Genomic DNA, 19,822 nt, shown 5'->3' with positions numbered 1-19,822 from the left:
AAAAACTGAGATGGGCGGAGTCAGCAGCCAAGGCTGCTGCTTCAGCACTAACCACTGCAGTTCAAAGCAATAGATTCACTAAATGGTTTACAGTGTGTGTAAAAATGTATGTAGGCTTGGAAGAGAGAAGAAAATGAATATAGGCAGTTATATAAAGAAATAGTTTTTAAAAATAAAGTCTTTAAAGAGACAGTAAAGGTAATATAAAAAATAAGCCACGTAAAGATGGATGTTACACAGAGAGTCTAGATTATATTGTCTTTGGGATTTTTAACTGCAGAGACATTTGATTGTAAAAACTGCTGAGTTAAATCAGTATGTATATTCTTAAAATATCTTGATTTCAAAATCTATGTCTAAGGACACATTGCTTTGGAAAAGAGGTTCTGCTTTTGTTTCCACAGAAGATGAGAATCTGTGGATTGCTTCCAGGCTAATACGGTTTGACCAGCCAAGACTCCCCTGAAAGGTCTCCAATGACACCATGGCCCAGATCATCCAACATTCAAAATCAACTTCAAGGCGACTGGCTCAGAGGGACTGTCCAGAAAAACTGTCGGTGGGCAAGTCTCTGGGGAACTGTCTTGGTTTTCAATGGATACAGGAGGGCCCAGCCCACTGTGGGTGGCACCATTCCCTGGGCAGGTGGTCCTGTGCAGTATAAGAATGCCAGCTAGCAAGAGCCTGCCTCAAGATCCTGCTTGAGTTCCTGCCCTGATTCGCCTCAGTGATGGGCTGTGGCATAGAAGTGTAAGTTATTTAAGTCCTCTCCTCCCCTAAGTAATGTTTGGTCAGTGTTTTATCACAAGAGAAAAGAACTGGAACCCCACACAGTAGAAAAACAATGACAGGAAGCCTATAAGCAATGTTCTGACTGATAAAACTGACGAGCCCACAGAGCCAGGCGGGGTGTGTGTGTGTGTGTGTGTGTGTGTGTGTTCCCACATCACTGCTGACCTTTAAAATGACTGGGGCCCAGAACTACAGGTTGAGTCTGTGTGGCCCTCTCTGTGCTGCCTTCCAGGAAACCTGAGATCAAACGTGGCCTGGACAAGACCACAGCAGGAACCTGAAGAACCTCATACCGGCTTTGTTCCGCTGGACTCATCTACTTATTTCTCAGTCTCCTGTTACTATAAATACTTCTGTAGATTTCAAGACATTTGGAGGTTTAGCGGGAAGGCAGGATAAAAATAAACACCTGTTAAGGCAAGGATGAAGGGGGAAGTTCCGGAGAAAGGAACCATACTGCCATAACTGTGGGGTGAAGACTAGAAAGGGGAGCCTGAGCCCTTGGAGCTGTGGGGAGGAAGTTTAGGTGGGAGTGAACACTTACATGATGGTCTCTAGTCCTACGATCGCATAGGAGAAAAACACTGGATTGTGCTCCACATCTGACCCTCGGAGATTGAACAGCCCTAAAAAGGAAAGCATTTTCTTAAAGATGGTTTCTGTCAGCTGTCTGGCTCCCAGGTAAAGCTTAACAGGTAGTTTTTGGGGGAGGGAAGAGTTTCTGCTTAGAATTCAGCTCCTCTCAAAGGATCCCACCACATCTCTCAAAAGGTAAAGGATCTTACACAAGGTTCCACGGCTGAGCTGCAACTGCTGAGTCTGCCACCTGATGGCACCAGAACTGTTTCCTAGTTGGCCATATTGCAAGCCAGAGGAGGAAGCAGGCTCAAAAACCATGAGCAGTGTCCCCCTAAGAGTTGAAATAATGTGCTCGCTTTGGTGGCACATAGACTAAAATTGGAACAATACAGAGAAGATTAGCATGGCCCCTGCCCAAGCATGACACACAAATTCGTGAAGCGTTTCATATTTTTAAAAAAGAGTCGAAATCGCTAACCCAGTTGCTGGGACCTGCCAAGCTCAGCTCTCTGGCACCCAAAAAATATAAGGAGGATACAAGCATTCTCTCTATCCCAAGGCAAATGACCTAGGACAGAAAAACTGAAACGGGGGTGGGGAGGTGAGGAGAATGGGTGGGCACAAGGACCTCCACTGAGCGGAGGACCCTACGGAGGCAGAGCTTCTGATCAGAGGTAGAAGAAAACCTCTGACTCACAGCCTGTGGCTCAGCCACAGTGAGCTGTTACTAGGCTGGGTGGAGGACCTGCCTCGAGTCAGGGGCCAGAGTCTGATGAGGTCACAGCATATTTGAGAAGCCTGATAGACGAGCACACAGTAAGCTCTGGTCCAGGCTGCCAGCTCTAAAGCATGCTCTCAGAAAGATAAGAGCAAAAAGGGCCGAGTAAAAAAAGTTGCTGCCTCTATTTTAAAATAATCATTTCTAAAACCAGAGCAGAAAAGTAACATTTTTTTTAACCTCTCATACTGACTCCTTTTTTTTAATTTTTTTGGAGAGAAGGTCTCTTTGTGTAGCCCTGGCTAGACTGGAACTCACTTTGTAGACCAGGCTGGCCTCGAACTCACAGAGATCAGCCTGGCTCTGCCTCCCGAGTGCTGGGATTAAAGGCGTGCACCACCACCGCCCGGCTTGACTCCTTTTTTTTAATTTTTTGGAGAGAAGGTCTCTCTGTGTAGCCCTGGCTAGACTGGAACTCGCTATGTAGACCAGGCTGGCCTCAAACTCACAGAGATTCACTTGCCTCTACCTCCCAAGTGCACCACCACATCAGGCTTACTAGCTCCTTTTAAATGAGGGTACCCGGAGCTGTGTGTGTGGTGTGACAGGATGCATAGTCGAAAGTCCTACCACACACTTACCCTTAAACTCAAGTCCTACCACACACTTACCCTTAAATTCACAAGACTATCCCTAAAAGTTAACCAGAAATACAAAGACCAAAATGATCAAAAACTAAGACGTAAGTGTATGAGCTACGATCTTGATGGAAGTATCATAATAAATTACAGAGAAACTGGAAATAGCCCAAAGGTCTTCCATATGGAAACTGTTAGGCAGACTGTTGTATAACCATTTTATGGAATTTTTAATGCTTAAAATTACGTTTATATTTGCTCCTAGCAGACTGACACATTTAGAACAGCAGGCTGAATGACAGACACACAGAAACGTCAACAATGGTTGTCACTAGGTAACAGGATTGTGAGTGATTCTGGTTTTCTTCTACTTCTTCTGCACTTTGCAAGTTTCCATAATATGTTTTTCTTAAATTCAAGGGAGAAACTGTGTGTGTGTGTGTGTGTGTGTGTGTGTGTGTGTGTGTGTGTGTCCTCTGACACTGGGTTTAATTAGAGACAGCAATCACTGACATCTGACACAGCAGCCTCTTCCAAGCTTTCCTGAATCAAATCCAGTCAGAATGAGACAGGAGGGAGCATTTCAGTCAGATTCCTTCAGATTCTGAAGATTACAGATTTTGAACAACTCCACGTGGACAGGAGCAGTGGAAGGTATGAAGATTAAGGGAAGGGGGCCTTGAGAAGAATTTTCAGTTCTTAAGTTTTCTGAGGTAAAAATTTTACTAGAAGGTTCTTCCTATGAATATACTAGAAAAGTACATAAGCATAAAGAAATGACACAAAAACATTCAGAGAAATATTCTTCCTCAGAGAAGCCACAATCCTAAGAGATGGGGCCAAGGCAGGCATCGCCCATGGCTTCACCATGAGCCCCTGCTGTATACCGCTCTGGCACGTCTACAATCCCCTGCCCAGCTCATCGTGATGCTCTCTCCTGTGTGCTCACTGGCATCTGCGCTCTCATTTGGAGACACTGTCTGTTACAAATTCCCTCACCATTCAGAAAGCTGAATGGCACGAACACACAGATTCCCAGAGGCCCAAGGAAGAGATCAGGTAACGCCCAAGCATTGAAACCAGAGCACTCACATGCAATTTCATCTAGGGCAGTGACCACAAACCACACGATGCTCCTCTCAGTCATTTTCAACCGAAGGTCTGCAACCTTCTCCTTCCAGGAGATGCCTGCAAGAAACAAATATGCTTTTGACTCCAGCTGTGACTCCGTGAAGATGGAGGCCAAGTGAGAAGGCCTATGCCAAACACTTACACAATACCACTTCTTACATCGAACAGGCAACCTGCAGAGCAGGCAGCCAAGATTCAATCCCCACACAAGAGGAGTGACTCTGCAAAGTCCCTTGACTATTGTGAGCCCTGACTGCCTGTGACACCAGAACAATGTTTATCCCACTGTGAAGCATCCAGACTTGCCAGGTGAAGGTACTACCAAGGGTCCTGCTGCTCAGTGCAGTTATGGCTCTGAAAAAAACCAGTCCCTGCCCTCTTTGAACTTAGCATCTACAAGGCAATGCATACAGTTAGATCAGAAATTAAGTGCACTACTATTTAAACGCTGGTGTAACTGAGAAAACTGACTGAGCTATAGGGATACATATGAATCTCTTTGGCAGAGATCTCGCCTGTGAAACCCACTTCACATTTCTTGGGCCCTGAGATTTGGTGCTAAGACCAAACAGTCCCCTGCAGCCTGACTCACTGTGAGTATCACTTCCAAATCACACTTGCCCTGTCAGGCACAGCCTAGGCCTCCCTGCTACTCCCCAGAATGCAATATGGTACCAGAGGAAGTCACCTCACCAGGGTAGCATCTGTAACTTAGCTTATCACTAGCTACCTATGAACAGCATAGACACACCTCTATGGTACACCCAGAAGTGACCTACCCACAGCAAGCATGCAACTGTTTGAAAAACAGAAACTTCGGCAGCAACCTGAGGTCTCTTCCCTACAGTAATAGGTCAGAGGCTCTGTTTCGGTTAAAAAAACTATTTCAACCATGCTGATGGAAACTATTCAGCTGACCGTGGGCCACTCGCTGTACCCATCCTCCCCAATAAATCACACCCAATGAGGGTGTCACACTGGAAAGCAAGCCTGGGGCTGCCCACAACCAAGGGCTGCTTTGAAGATCAGCCCAGGAATGCTGTTTAAAACTTGGCCCAGTGTCTCAGCTGTGATACTTTATTCCCAGGACCCCTCTGGCAATCTGCCTACATTCCAGATGTCCCCCATCCTCCCTGTTTCTACTGCAAGGCTCCCTGCCCTGCAGTCCCACCTCCAGTCCTCTCCCTCTACCCTCACTGTCTTCATTAATCGAATGTGCAGCTCACCCACTGTCCCAGGCCAAGGAAGCAATCACACCTAAGCTTCTACAGCATATGGTACGGTGAGACCACAAGGCAACCCTACAAACACCAACATGGAGGAAATGGAGCTAGCGTCACCAGATGCTGCTCCCAGTACCAGACCCAGAAGAGTGGCAGCTAGCAGCCATGAAAGAGCTTCAGCCTTTCCACCAGGTCCCACAAAGACACCCAGAGGAGCGCTGCAAAAACACACTAAGCCAAAGCAAGTGACAAGCAGATGCAGAAATGGCAGGCAGTAAAGCCACAGCCTCATCAAATGGTCCTCGCCACCAGGTGAGGCACAATCCTGTGGTCATGTCAAAGGCCTGTGCTGGAGACAAGGCTACATACGATGTGGTCGACCAACTCCATAACAGGGTCTTTAATATGACCTTTGACAAGACGGCTGGAAAGCCAGGGGTCCCGGGTCGTAGGTGTGGCTCTGACCTGTATAATCAAGGCCCAGTGTGAGGAGGGGCTTGCAGGGGCGCTCTGGCCGGTCTGTCCAGATTTTGTCCACAAGGTTCTCTTTCACAGGTACGAGGTGGTGACCAGCACTTCGAAGTACCTTGGCCATCTTCTTCCAGTAATCTGAAGAAAAACACATGGTCGGCCATGAAACAAACACCTATTTCTTCTAAGGCAAACAGCAGGACCTTGGCCAGGCCCTTCTGGAAGGCATGCACCATGGACTCCCCTGCCTCTGTCCCAGAAATGTCTTCCAGCTGAGCCTTCATTGTGACGTCAAGTCATATTGAGCCCCAAATGCCCCAGATCCAAATAGCAAACAAGGAGGATGCAGAGAAGTCTAGCGGGCTGAAAGAGACTAAGTCACTCACCTGTGGGAATGATGAGTGGGTCTACACCAACCCTGGATCCTTCCGGAAGCACACTAACCAGCCAGTCCTCCTGAGTTGGTGTGTCCTTCAAACCTAGGAGGACAGAATTACTAAAAGCCCTCTCTTCACCTACAAGGCCAAGAGCACAGAGCAAAGCCCCCTGCCCACAGCCAGCCTCTGACGAAAGGACTGAGCCCAAGTCTTGGCCATAAACAAATCTTTCTTAGGATTCCCAGAGGGATACCTAGGAGCCTGTTGCAGCCCTGGGACTCGCAACCACAATAGTGGACAGCCTCTCACTTCTACAACACTATGATAAGGAACTAAACAACCACCAAAAAGAAAGAACTTATTTCAATAAGCCAGTTTTTCTTTAATCAAGCCAGTATCTTTGGGATATATAGGTTTTGTTTTGTTTTGTTTTGTTGTAGTTGTTTCGTTTTTTCAAGACAGGGTTTCTCTGTGTAGTTTTGGTGCCTGTCCTGGATCTCGCTCTGTAGACCAGGCTGGCCTCAAACTCACAGAGATCCGCCTGGCTCTGCCTCCCCAGTGCTGGGATAAAAGGCATGTGCCACAACCGCCTGGCTGGGATATAGTTTTTTAAGCCAATGAGATTTTTGCTAACTAATTAATATCCTGGCACCATGCATGTCTATTCAGAGTAAAAGCTTGTGCATTCTGACGAGTTTCTCTGCTGACTTCTGACAGACAGAGCTCAAAGGTTTATAAAGCTCATGACTTAACGGTTCTTAAAAGCTGTAGGCTGGCATAAAGTTTAATTTTGCTATTTGATTCTTTCCTTTTTTTTTTTAAACAAACCACTAAATAAGCCACTTTATTAACAAAGTTTTTCTTGGAACTCCTGATATAACTTCTGTAGGATGAAGTCACATCATTTCCTAGCAGACAGATCTTTGGCAAAACCTTGGGGCTGTCACTCACGGGCAGTGACTCACCCTCCAGAACCTCCCCACACAGTGGCACACCTGAGGAAAGGTAGACACAAATGAAAACAGCGCTCAGGAGGGCTAGGGATCCACCCATGCCATGCAGCTGACATATTCCCACTTCAATAGTCTGATGGGATTCATTCTTCTACTGCTCTACCCCATAGTGCTACCAGACCTGGCAGCTTCAGTTTGGGGAGCCCAAAGGCAGCTTTCTATCAGCAAAATGAACCTGGAATCCTCCAAAAGTGAGTATGCAATAGTGTGTATACAGAGGCACACCACTTTTTGGTTTTCCTTGGCTTTTCAAAGGATGCGAAATGTCAGGGAGAATTTTAGATCCTAGATGCCGGAAGCATTCCACCCCTGCCCAGATCAAGCCAAGTACCTAAGGCAGATTGGTCTATGCTTCTACCCACCCATCTTCATGAGAGTCCAGTTGTTGTCCATCTGCTTGGCAGCTTGGAGAAAGTAGCGCCCATCAGTCCACATGGCTGCATGCTCTTCCGTGATGATGGCTGTGCCTAGAGCAAAGAAGCAAGAAAAGAAAAGTTTCTGACCAGCACTGACAATCTGTGAAAAACATGGTAGCAGGCAGCCAGGGAAGTGAGGAGCACCTGCTCTCACTGGGGCAGAGGGGTCCTAGACTCCAAGGCAACCTCCGGGTAAGAGAATGATGCCATGGCAACTTCGGATCAGACTCTGTAGGAAGCATTTGTGAGGCCCAGACTACCAGGACGCTGGTCTCTGCACACGTGCAGCCTAAGTTAAGGCTGGAACAGAGGACCATACAGCCAAATGTCATAACCAACAAGACAGGGTGGGGAAGGTTCCTCTGCCCCAATAGACACCCTTAAAGAGCTGCTTCACCTCTCCCCAGAAGCAGCAACCCGGACCATACGTGTCCACAGTGACTCAGCAGGCACCAGCAGGAAGTCCATGCCTCCCACCTCTATTCACCCTTAGTTCCCACAGACCTGGCAGACCTTGGGGCTTTCAGCAAAGGTGACGGCCAAAACCAACCTAAATGTGCCAACCAACACAAGCACTTAAGCCAAAGGAAGCAGAGGTGAACCACAAGTTGAGAGGGGCTCCCACCTCATCTAGCTTGCTAAGGGATAGGAGCCCAAAGGGGAAACCACCCAAAAAGTCAAGGTTGTAACAGCTTTGGAAAAGTTAGAACCTCACACCAAGGCAGCTCACCAGTACCCACTGTCACCTAACTCCACTGAAAACAGAGAAGCCAACAGTCAAGTACTCAGAGAACTTTACAGGACCAGAAAGCTAGTAAGCTCCAAGTTCATGTTTGGGGCACTACCTAGGCAGCTATGTTCAGTTTAACTAATGCTACTTTTTCTGTGTATGTCATAAGCAATACAAGGCTCAAAACTGTTCCTTATAACAGAAGGTTGTTTTGTTGTGTTTGAAACAGCAAAGACACAGAAAAGAACAGAGGGTCACTACAAGGTGACACTGATGAGGCAGGGAAACTGGAACCCACACCATCCTGCACAGGCTCAGTTGGGGACGTCCAATTTGCATTTTATTTTTGGTTCTATAGCACAAGCTGAAACACAGTTCTGTTACTTCGGGAGGGGAACAAAAACAAAGAAAGACAAAGGAAAAACAGTAAATTCAGTGACTCACCTGCAGAGCCATCGAACCCAGAGACAAAAGCCCTCCGACAGTCACAGGGAGCAATGTACTCACTCTGGAAAAAAAAAGGTGAGAGTTGGCCCTCCACTGTTCATGCCCTGTGCTGCAGCCCGTGGCTATTACAAAGATTGGAGGATTCTTGGTACCTTTGCTCATGGAGCCAAATGTACAGGTAGAAAATCAAACCAAACATCTTTCTTAAAACTAACTAGCCAGGCATGGTGGGTGGCACACACCTGTAATCCCAACACTGAGGCAAAAGAATCTCAAGTTTGATGCCAGCCTGGGATACACAGCAAGCCCCTGCCTCAAAAAGCAAAACAACAACAAGTTAGCACACACTGTGAAAGACCAATCGAAGGCTACGGAGTTAGTGCCCTTTAGTGCCACAGCCCCTCGGGGAACAAAGCAAGTACAGAGAACTGGTTCCCAACCGTTCTCCTCAATGAGATCCTGCAAACACTGGGAGCCTTCTCCCTCCCTTGCCTGACATTTTGGGCATCTGCTATTTTTCTGAAAAGTGGAGCTGCATTTCTGTTTTAACAAGTCTCTCATTAGACACTGGTACTTTCTGAACACCCTGTCTGTGTTCCCTCCATGGTGGAATCAGTCTCCCACACAGGCCCTTCCCTTCCTGTGAGGTAATCAGAAGAAGCACTTCCTCCAATCCAAGGGGCTCCAGCAAAAACAGGCCCCACCCACTGATAATCCCCAAGGGGGCGGGCAGGAGGTGTGAGAAACCACCACATGGCAGCCAGGGAAGTAGTGTTCATGTAACTTGCACAAAGTAGCAGGGGCAGGATTTGAACCTGAGCTGTCAGCCCCAGAACCTGCACTTTGAAGCCTGTGCCAGACTACCTTCTACCACAAAGTATCTCCCATCCTCAGGACTCTGGGATAAGATCAAGGACAACAAGAAAACTGAGCCTGAGCGTGATGGCTAATACAGTCACTTCAGAGGATCCAGAATCACCTAGCAGAGGGCGGAGTAAGATTAGGCTAATCAAGGAAGATTGACCCACCCTAACTGTGGGTGGTACCGTTCCATAGGCTGGAGTCCCAGACTGAATAGAAAGGAGAAAGTGTGCTGAACACCAGCATTCATCTCTCTCTGCCTCCCAGCTGTGGATGCCATGTGATCAGCCACCTCATGTTCCAGTGGCCACGCCTTTCCTGCCATGACAGAGTGTATCCTCAAACACTTCCTCCCATATGGTTCTTCTGTACCGCTGTAAATGTGTGTTGCTCTCATTGGTTAATAAAAAGCTGACAGGCTGGTAGCTGGGCAGGAAGTTAGGCAGGAAAGCCAAACTGAGACTGCTGGGAAGGAGAAGGGCGGAGTCGAGTCTCCAGCCGGATACAGAGGAAGCAAGATGAGAATGCTGTACTGAGAAAAGGTACCAAGCCATGTGGCTAAACATAGATAAGAATTATGGGTTAATTTAAGTGTAAGAGCTAGTTAGTAATAAGCCTGAGCTACTAGCTGAGCATTTATAAGTAATATTTAGCCTTTGGATGGTTGGTTATTCAGGAACTGGCGGGTGGGAGAGAATCATCCAAGTAGCTTTTGTCAGATATTTAACGACAATTTTAGCCAGACAATTAACTAATACACTAAAGTTCAAAAAGAAAATCTGTAAGTAGCTTGCCCTCTGTAAGGTTGATAGTGCGTAGGCCAGGATCCAAGGCCAGCTCTGCTTGTGTCTATCAGGCTCATAGTGCATAGACCAGGATCCAAGCCCAGCTCTGCTTGTGTCTGTCAGGCTCATAGTGCATAGACCAGGATCCAAGGCCAGCTCTGCTTGTGTCTATCAGGCTCATAGTGCATAGACCAGGATCCAAGGCCAGCTCTGCTTGTGTCTGTCAGGCTCATAGTGCATAGACCAGGATCCAAGGCCAGCTCTGCTTGTGTCTGTCAGGCTCATAGTGCATAGACCAGGATCCAAGGCCAGCTCTGCTTGTGTCCAGAACCGAGTCTCCTTCCACTGTCAGCTGACTCCCAGGCCAAAGGACTAAGCAAGGGAAATAACGTAGGCATGGTAGCACACATTTGCCATGTCAGCACTGAAGAGGCTGAGGCAGGAGACTCCTGAGTTAAGAATCAGTCAGAGTTATATGAATGGCAAGACCCTAGAGGGAGGGAAGGAACTTAGGGTAGAGAATGGGGCTGCTGGTCAGAGCCCAGGGCATTTGGAGACAGTCAGTACAACTGAGGGGGATATTACCCATGCTCCACTCCTGCTGTCTACCCTCTCACCAAAGCTGCTGCAACCATCATCTGGGACTCTCAGGGAGAGTGAGATGTGGAGCAGATGAGATGTGGAGCAAGAGCTGCAGACCACACCTGGCCCCCAGCTTAGGCACAAGCTCTGCTGCTCACTCAGCTCAATTCATGTCTCTAAAGTGTGTCATTCCCACTACCAAACCCAAAAGAGCACACACAGCAAACAAAACACAAAGACAATCTACTAGACCTACAGAGAAAAGAAGACATGGCCACCCACCAGTCATTTATGAATGGCAGAATCCTTATTTATTAGCCCAGCGACTGCTGGGTACAAGACTTTTAAAAGAGAGGCAGGGGAGCACCAGGCCCTGTGGCACAGGACTCTATCAGCTGCTCAGGAGGCTGAGGCAGGAAGATCTCAAGTTTAAGGCCTGCTGGGACTACAGAGCAAGTCCAAGGACAGCTGGGGCAGCTTAATAAAATAAAATTTTAATTAAAAAACAACTGTCTCAAAATAAATTTTAAAAAATGTTAAGGAGAAAGGAGCTGGAGAGGATAAAAACAACATCTCTCCTACGCCTGTTGGGAAGGACAGACAGGATACGGGGTTGGCCTCAGCAGAAGTCTGGAAGTGGTGCATGTACACAGAAGAGACATCTTCCTGAGAAAGCATCTGAGGAACCAGGGCAACAAAGCTAACAGAAGTAACTCATCCTCTCGGCAAGGACGCTCTCAACTGACAACATGGCTCCCTGGATGTGGCCTCCTACCTGGGACAGAGTGAGGATGCCCTGACAGTACTAATGACTCCAGATCTCTCAGAGACATATGTCTCCAATGTGGCCGGCCCCACTACTCTGTGGGCAAGCCTGCGGGGCGGGGGCAGACCACAGGTTCCATCCAGCCCCCAGCAGAAAGCAGGGGACAGATTTCTCCAGCAGATGAGCATGTCTAGCCTGGGACCCAGACAAGGCCTGGGGCAAGAACCAGACATGACCTAAGCGGTCAGCAAGCCAGAAGGACACCGCCAGTGAGACTGGCAGCAGCAATCCTCCACACTGCAGGCTAAGGAGGCCAGACAAGCAGAGTCCTGGCCTGAGCTCTCCCCCAGTCAAAGCCCAGGAACGTTCTCCCCAGAGCAGGCTAAGGGAAAGACACAAAGAAGCAGACACAGCTGCTGGCTTTTCCTGCCGAATTTCCCACTTCTCTGCATTTCTCCTAAGAGGACTCGGACCCAAGCCTCGCCATTTCCACCTGAACACTGCCCTGAAACCCACACTTCAGACACAGAGTTTCAAGCACACTGATATTTTTAGTATTAACACATCTTATTACCACTTTCCTTCAAACTCTCTGATGGCTGCCTGTCATGTTTAAGACCAAATGAAAATCCCAGCCCAGTCCCCAGGTTACCACCTGACCAAGCCCTGCTGTCCCCTGGGACCCCTAACCCCACCCCAACCAGTGCCTTCTCACCAGTGCATGGGGAGGGATGTCATCTCCACGGAGACTGCCTGACCTACCAGACAACACAGCCACCCAGTCACATCCAACACTCGGTACAGAAGCCGCTTTTTCTCAGGAACACTTTATACTTATGCCGCATAGGTCCTTCACGCCTCCCCTAGAGTGTCCCTCAAGATCAAACTGGTCACAACTGTCCCTGTGCACAGAACAGGTACCATGCAGTGGGTCCTCAACCAACATGTGCAGAATAAATGCCTTTCTCCCTCTGCCACGAAACCTTACCCATCTCTACAAAAATGGAGGAAGAGACCATGAGCCAGGAAACCAAGGAAGTGGAGCCTCCCTGAAGCCTCCAGAAGTAACAGGGCCCGGCTGCTCCACTACAGACCTGGAGACCTCTGGAGCTGTGAGGGAACCCATCTGTGCTGTTTGTCAGAGCAGTGACAGGAGACAGGAAAAGGCTGGAGGGACTCCTCAACCCCGAGTGCTTACAGCACAGGCAGCAGGCCTGCAGGCAGGCGGCCGGCAGGCAGCAGCAGGACAAGGGGTTATCTTCCACAGGGAGCAGCTGCTCCCTCACGCTCACTGCCGCCACGCGGGGCTGCAGCCCTCAGTACTCGGGAAAACGAGAAAGGCGTGTGTTCATGAGAAACCTCCCCATTTTTAGATGTTGGCGTCTAACTCAAACAATATAAATAAAGCACACCTACAAACTACAAAAAGACCCTCAGTCATCTCTCGAAATCCAGCTCCAAAACCCCTCCCTCTACCACAATGCTTCCCCACCAACTCCAGCTTGCAGAGGTCTCCCACATCTGTGAGTCTTGGATGATGATGACAAACAACACTGGCTGAGGAATTTGGCTCAGTTCCCATTTGCTGCCAATGACTATATTCATTTCTTCCAATTCTAACACCACAGCAGGTCTAGAAGGAACCACCTCCCCCAGCTACAGATGGAAAAATAAACCTGAAGCTCACAGAAGTCAATTACTTCCTTCCACTCAAGGGACCACATGGCAAATGGTAGAGGGAAGATTTGAACTCGGGCCTGACTCTTAGAAGCCCTCGTCCTTGCTGCACAGTTAAGCAATTTCCTATTTTTAACTATGTATAATCCATACAGTACAAATAGGTTATAAACTCAGAAGGAACAAGGAATGCAAGTATGCCCCCAGAGTCCTCAACCTTCAATAACCACACAATTGACAACTCAAGCCTATGACCAAGCCTAGAACACAGCTTACTAGCTGGATAAACCTTGGGCTCAGCTTGCTCATCTGTGAAATGGGGAGAAGACGATGCCCACACTACAGGGTTGGGTATGAGCTGGTGCTCAGCACTAACAAGGTGCAGCACTTGCTCCTCTGCATCAGGCAGCCAGCCAGACTCAGGGAACCTCATCAGGCTTCTCAGTCAGCTCTCTGACCAGCCACAGGAGAGAGGCACCCAAGAAACATGCGCTACAGCCACATAGGGTACGCCAAATATGCAGTCCAAAGCTTGCTCTAGCTTCAAGGAGCTTAAACCCAAAGGCCACACTCAGAGGTTTAACCTGGGCCACCAGGGACAGGTGAGGAGGACGGAGAGGACAACCCAGAGGGCAAAGCTAGAGAAGGCCAGAAGCAAGAGACAAATGGTCTGGAGCTGCCAGCCAATGGCCTGACAACAGAGGCAGCAGCAGAGAATTCTGGGAACAGTCTGAAGACACGGTCAGAGGCCCAAACATCTCCCTGAAAGGCATGTACTCCACCCTGCAAGTTCTAGAGAAATACTAAGGTTGAGGACAGGGTGGTAACTAGTACTGAGTTTTAAGAAGAGCCGTGTCATGGCCACATGCACATGGAACAGGGCCAAGGACAACTAATGCCTGAATGCCAGGACAAGTAAGACGAAAGTTATTACATCCCACACTGGAGACACATCTTCCTCCTCTCTGACCCTGCACTCCTATAAGCCACGTATCTGGAACATGCCTCAAACACATTAAGTTCTCAACAAAAGTGAGCCTGAATGTTTGAATGTCTATACACAGAAAATACCACGTGGTTTTGTGAACAGACATAAGCCCCTTATGCCCAAACCCTGACGTAATTAATGCCCTGGCTTTGGTACTCCCCTCCTAAATGGAACAGAGTCAATGTGAGCAAAGACTAGCACTCCTGCCGTAGTGTAGATGGGTTACTGGATGGTGGCCGCCCAGCTAGAACTTCATTTCCCAGGCCCCACTGCTACTAGGTAAGTTACATGATAGGAAGGGATGGCTGGGTCAAGAGTTAAAATAAGTATGTTCTCTCCACACTCTTTCTCCCTGTGCTAGCTAGAAAGGTGGTACCACAGATGAAGGAGCCCAGGTCAGGTCTCTCACCAACCAGGAATTCTGTACTACAGGATCGAGAGTTAAGACTTCACAGCGCCAGGCCCCTAAAGTTACACCACGCATTACCCACCACAAGCACTGGCTCTAATAAACTAGTGGTAAAATCACAACTCTGCCCCAGGATTAAGTTTAAGGAATAAAACAAAACAGGAGGCTGACTTCAGGAGGCATGGAAAAAAATACAGAGTTTAGGAAAATCTGACTCATGTCTTCCAGGAGAACCATACACTGCCAAACACTCACATTAGCAGATTCACCCTGACAAAATGTGACCCTTTGACTCAGCCAAGCCAAAGAGCAGAACTCAGGGCCTTGGGTCAGGAATTAGGATTTCTGAAATCCTGGCCCTGTCCCCATCCAGTGACTGTCCTGGCTTGAAGCAGGAGATGCCTGGGAATCCCAATGTCTGCCTGAGATAGTGCATCCAGATTACCACTGAAAGTTCCCCTGGGCCTTGTTCTGGGATTAAAGAGAACCCCGTAAATCGATGGAGAATGGAGAGAGGCCGACCACCGAAGTGCCAAGTCCTTGCATAATCACTCATTGGGGTTCATCTGTTTCCTCTCTACTAGGGAACAGTATGTGGGTGTATTTGTATTTTGGAAAGTACACAAAGGACAGAATTCAAGATTCCCCTTCACTTCTCTAGCGCCCTCCCTTCTCCACCCCTAGAAGGAATTCCACCAACCTTGAATCAGGCTGAAATGAAACAATTAGGGTCACAGAGAACAGAGCCTCTCTATTGCAGAGGAGGCTGCTGAACAAGTCACACACAAAGCAGCCCTTCCTCCCTGTTCTCAGAGTCCTGGCAAGGACCCAGAGCCCCACTTAGTGGAGTCACCCCAACTGCACAGTGGGCCCCACAGGGACTGAAGCCAGGAACCCAGTGCTGTTGCTGCCAACCTAACCACTCGTGGACCCTACCCTTGAGTTTCTCTGCTACCTGCATGCACGGCTCACACTTACAGCATGCCCTGCTGTTTCTCCTCCCAAGCTTTGCTCTCTAAGGCCAACGCTCAACTTCAGACCCTCTTTACTCAGACTCCAGGATTCTACCTGGCCCATCAACAGGTTTCCACTTCTGTGTCGTCCTCCTCCAACCAATCCATATTCAATAACACCCCTACTGGTCATGTCACTTTCCTGTTCCAAAATCCTTCCTGAGTTCCTGCTAACAAAATCCTCAACTCAGCCAGACATGGTGGCACACTGTAATCCTTGCAGGCAGGAGGACAGGCATTCAAAGTTACCCTCTGCTACAATACCAAGCTTGAGACTAGGCTGGGCTATAAGAGAGTCTCAAAACAAACACTCCTGACTGTGGGAGTCAGGTTATGAACAGGAATGGATGACTGACATGGGTTTGGTTTTGTTGTTTATGAATGTCTCTGTCTGTTTCTCTCACTCTTCCCCTCTCTACCTCTCTCCTCACATCCAAATTCTAACTGCCCATAGTCCAATTAAATGCACTTCCTCAAGGAAGCCTTCCTCACTCTACTGTCTGAAGGTCCCTCTCACCTAGGGATGCAGTCCACACGTAGACAAGCTTATGCCAAGAACAACAGCAGCCTCTGCCCACATGTGGCTACTAGGCACTAAAGAAAAGTAGACTGAAATTTAAGTATTTAATTTTATTTCACTTTAATCAACTGCAATGTAATTTTTCTTCCCCCCGAGATAGGGTTTCTCCACGTGGCCTTGGCTGTCCTGGAACTCACTCTGTAGCCCAGGCTGGCCTCGAACTCACAAAGATCCGCCTGCCTCTGACTCCTGAGTGCTGGGATTAAATGCACCACCACCCTGCAAATTGCAATGTAATTTTAAAACAGATATTCAATTACTGGATTCAATTATTAGAAAACCTTTGGGTATGCTTAGAACAACTTGGGTATGTGAGTCTACTTTGTCAACTACAAATTTAATGAAAGGTATATACAGACCAAATACTCAAAACCGTATATTCAAATTGAGGTGTTTTATAAATATAAAGTACCATATTTGAATGGTTCCTATAAAAAGTAATCTATACTCTTTATACTGATATATGAAAATGATAAATCTTCTGATACACTGAAGTAAGAAATGTATTAATATTTTACTTATAGTGTGGCTAAAGATTTAAAGTGACACCTCACAAATTTCTCCTAGATGGTGCTGGCTAAACCCTTCCCTACAACGTGGGATTTTATATTTGTGTTCACATCTCCAATTGTGGCTTGTCTATTTTTTTACTCAAAGGGGACTCTTATTAGCTTCCACAATGGTGATATTAACAATAGAAGCAGCTCACACAATGAAACCTAAGGGGCAGACCTGCTTAAAGTATTTGCTGACAGCAGCCCTGTGACTCACATGTCACTGTCTCCTTTCTGCAGGCAAGCTGAGACTGAAGTCTAACATCTAAGTGACTGGTTAAGTGGCAAATCTGACATCCAAGCATTTGAACGGATAATCCCTCAGGCCCACATGGGAGCCACCTGCCTCTACATTTGTCCAGCCCCTGAGCAGGCAGGCAGAAACGGTAAACAAATAAAGCTCAGTCTCCCCAAAAACTCATGACAGGCAGTTAAGTCACAGCAACAAAGAAAGCCAGTGAAAGACGAAAAAACAGGAGCAGAGTGGAGGGGAGGACGGAAGGACAAGAGTCAGGAACAGAGCTGGGTGTGGTGCTGCATGTGATCTCAGCAGTCCAGGGGCTAAGCCAAGAGGATTGAGGATCAAGAGTTCAAGGCCAGGGACTAGACAGATGGCTCAGCAGCTAAAAGTGCTTACTGCTCCTTGCAAAGAACCTGAGTTCAATTCCCAGCATGCACACTGAGCAGCTCACAAGCACAACCACTTGTAACTTGAGCTCCAGGGGTCCGACACCTCGGGCCTCTGTGGGTACCTGCACTGTCATGCACACACACACACACACACACACACACACACACACACACACACTTAAAAATAATTAAAAATTAACTCAAGGCCAGCCTGGGCTACATAGTCACCAGCACTGAACAAGCCTGATGTATTGTTTTTAGGATGCTGCTAAGTGACACATTTTCTTGGGGTTGGAGCCTCAACCTCCTTATTGAGGGAAAAAGTTTCAACAATGATATTCCAGTAACAGCTGAAGGACTGAGTAAACCTGCATCAGCCTGTCCTTTGGCCAGCCTTACTATCATTGCCGAAGAGTATATTAGGTCACATTCAATGTCAGAGGCAGAAGCATCTAAAATTCAGTGAGTCGAAGGAGAAAACCAGCTTTGTGATAAATGTTCGTGAATAGCGCCCAGGACTGAGAACATCAAGAAAAACTTGGGTTGGCTTACCTGTGAGAGTGTTCTCTACAGACAGTACAGAGCGTAGCTAAGACCAGGTTAAAGAGACAGAAACCCAAACAGACACACAGCTGCACACACAGCCTGAACTGGAGGTGCACTGAGGCTCAAATCTTCCTGCACTAGGCCACCCTTGGAGGTGAAGGGTCACAAATAAAGTAAACGTGTTAAGGAGAGGAAAGGGAGGAGAGCAAATGGAAAAGGGAAAGAGGCGGGTGAAAGCCCTTAATCAGCGTCAGCTCCTGTCATACACGGTGGAGCCCTGAGGACACTTAGGTAAAGCAGTCTAGTCACAAAGGCAAACACGATTCTGGTTACATGAAGCAGGTGAAGTGTCAGACTTCTGGAACCTGAAATACAATGGAGGATTACAGGAGCAGGGGGGAAGGGAAACGGAGGGTCCTTTAATGGGCAGAGTTTCCAGCTGCTCTGCAAGATGAAGAACTTGTAGAAATCTGTCATGTAACAATGTGTGCACGTTGCTAACATCACAGTACTGCACATTCTAAGTCATTATGCTGGTAGATTCTGTGTGATGTTTGACTACAGCTCACTTCACTGTTTAGATCACAGACGTGTTTGTAGAGCATCTGACAAGACACAAACACCTCAGAAGGCATGTGGAGAGCACTTCTAAATACCACACACGGAGGTCGGATCTTAGCAGTGTACAGTCACACCTTTACTTGCCACCTGCACCCTCATGGTAGACCCCAATCACTTGCTTATTCCTCATGATGTTGGGAGGTGGGAGCACAAGACAGGGAGTTCCAGCAATCTCATCCTCCCCTGGACTCTGGACCTGGGATGAAGGCTATGGCTCAGTCTAGTATCTTCAAAGTAAGAGATAAGGAAATGAAAGCCTAGCAGTTTATACTCCCTGCTCTGTAACCTGCCTGTTGGCCCAGGGGGGGAAAAAAAAAAAAATGATGTAAAGCAAAGGGGTCACGACCCACAGGTTAAGAACCACTGGTCTAAACTCCCAAAGCATTTTTATTGTCCATGGTGTGTGAAAGCAGTTTCTGCCACTTGCAACTGGGGACTCCTCAAACCCAGCCTTAACTCACACTAACACTTTACGCTTCCCTGAGACTTCACCAGGGAAACTGCCACACTATTCTAAGACTATCTGTCTCCCTGGTTTTGTTCCTATTAACCCTCACCTGGAACCCCTTCTCTCCCCTCCCCTGTTTCCACGACCCACACTGTATCTACCCTTCAGGTTCTAGTTCAACTATCTTGTCTCAAAAATCCCCCATGATCACCCTCTCCCACCCTCCCACTTCCACAGCCTGATCAAGTTTTCTTCACAGTAGTTAACACACTCTCTCTGCCTTACAAGAGACACATGTGTGCACATCTTTTCTTTATGTGTGTATGTCTGTGAGTGATAATGCATACATATATGAGGGTACCTCCAGAGGCAAGTAAGAGGTATCAGATAACCTACAGCTAGAATTGCAGACAGTTATGAGCTACCTAACATGGATGCTAAGAATCAAACTCAAATCTGCTGGAAGATCAGCAACTGTTCTTAACTGCTGAGACATCTCTCCCGCCCCATACATAGACATCTTAACCCCACTACTAAAGTGGCTCTTTTTTTCTTTTTGGTTTTGCAAGACAGGGTTTCTCTGTGTAGCCCTGGCTGTCCTGGACTCATTCTATAGACCAGGCTGGCCTCGAACTCAGAGATTCGCCTGCCTCTGCTTCAAGTACTGGGATTAAAGGCGTGTGCCTCCACCACCCAGTTAACTGATTCTTAAGGTAGAAAACAATTCTCCTGTTGGCATGAGGCACAACCACTGATGCAGTGCCCTGCACATGAGCACAGGCTGGAAAACAACACACATATAGATGCCTCAGTGGGGAGCAAAAGCA

At 47.7% G+C, this 19,822-nt stretch overlaps 1 protein-coding gene and 1 non-coding gene across 7 annotated transcripts in view; one reads left to right on the top strand and one right to left on the bottom strand.

Annotated features, from left to right (window-relative positions):
• Xpnpep1 (X-prolyl aminopeptidase 1) overlaps nt 1–19,822 on the bottom strand; it is a 51,658-nt gene that overhangs the window by 16,498 nt on the left and 15,338 nt on the right. For all 6 annotated transcript variants that reach the window (XM_052762329.1, XM_052762332.1, XM_052762330.1 and 3 more), the window contains 6 exons: nt 8,533–8,596; nt 7,305–7,409; nt 5,939–6,031; nt 5,547–5,690; nt 3,820–3,915; nt 1,337–1,418 (listed from right to left, as the gene is read on the bottom strand). In XM_052762329.1, coding sequence (XP_052618289.1) covers nt 1,337–1,418; nt 3,820–3,915; nt 5,547–5,690; nt 5,939–6,031; nt 7,305–7,409; nt 8,533–8,596 — 584 coding nt within the window. The remainder of the gene's footprint in view (nt 1–1,336; nt 1,419–3,819; nt 3,916–5,546; nt 5,691–5,938; nt 6,032–7,304; nt 7,410–8,532; nt 8,597–19,822) is intronic.
• LOC128095718 (U6 spliceosomal RNA) lies at nt 1,720–1,826 on the top strand. The gene has a single exon (XR_008213330.1). It is a non-coding gene; the product is annotated as a U6 spliceosomal RNA (small nuclear RNA).

The sequence above is a fragment of the Peromyscus californicus genome, unplaced genomic scaffold (assembly GCF_007827085.1).
Source record: "Peromyscus californicus insignis strain IS unplaced genomic scaffold, ASM782708v3 Scaffold_4__1_contigs__length_199733344, whole genome shotgun sequence".
In the NCBI taxonomy this organism is placed as follows: Eukaryota; Metazoa; Chordata; class Mammalia; order Rodentia; family Cricetidae; genus Peromyscus; species Peromyscus californicus.
The sequence above is the reverse complement of the archived record's forward strand: the minus strand, read 5'-3'. Positions and strand labels throughout refer to the sequence as shown.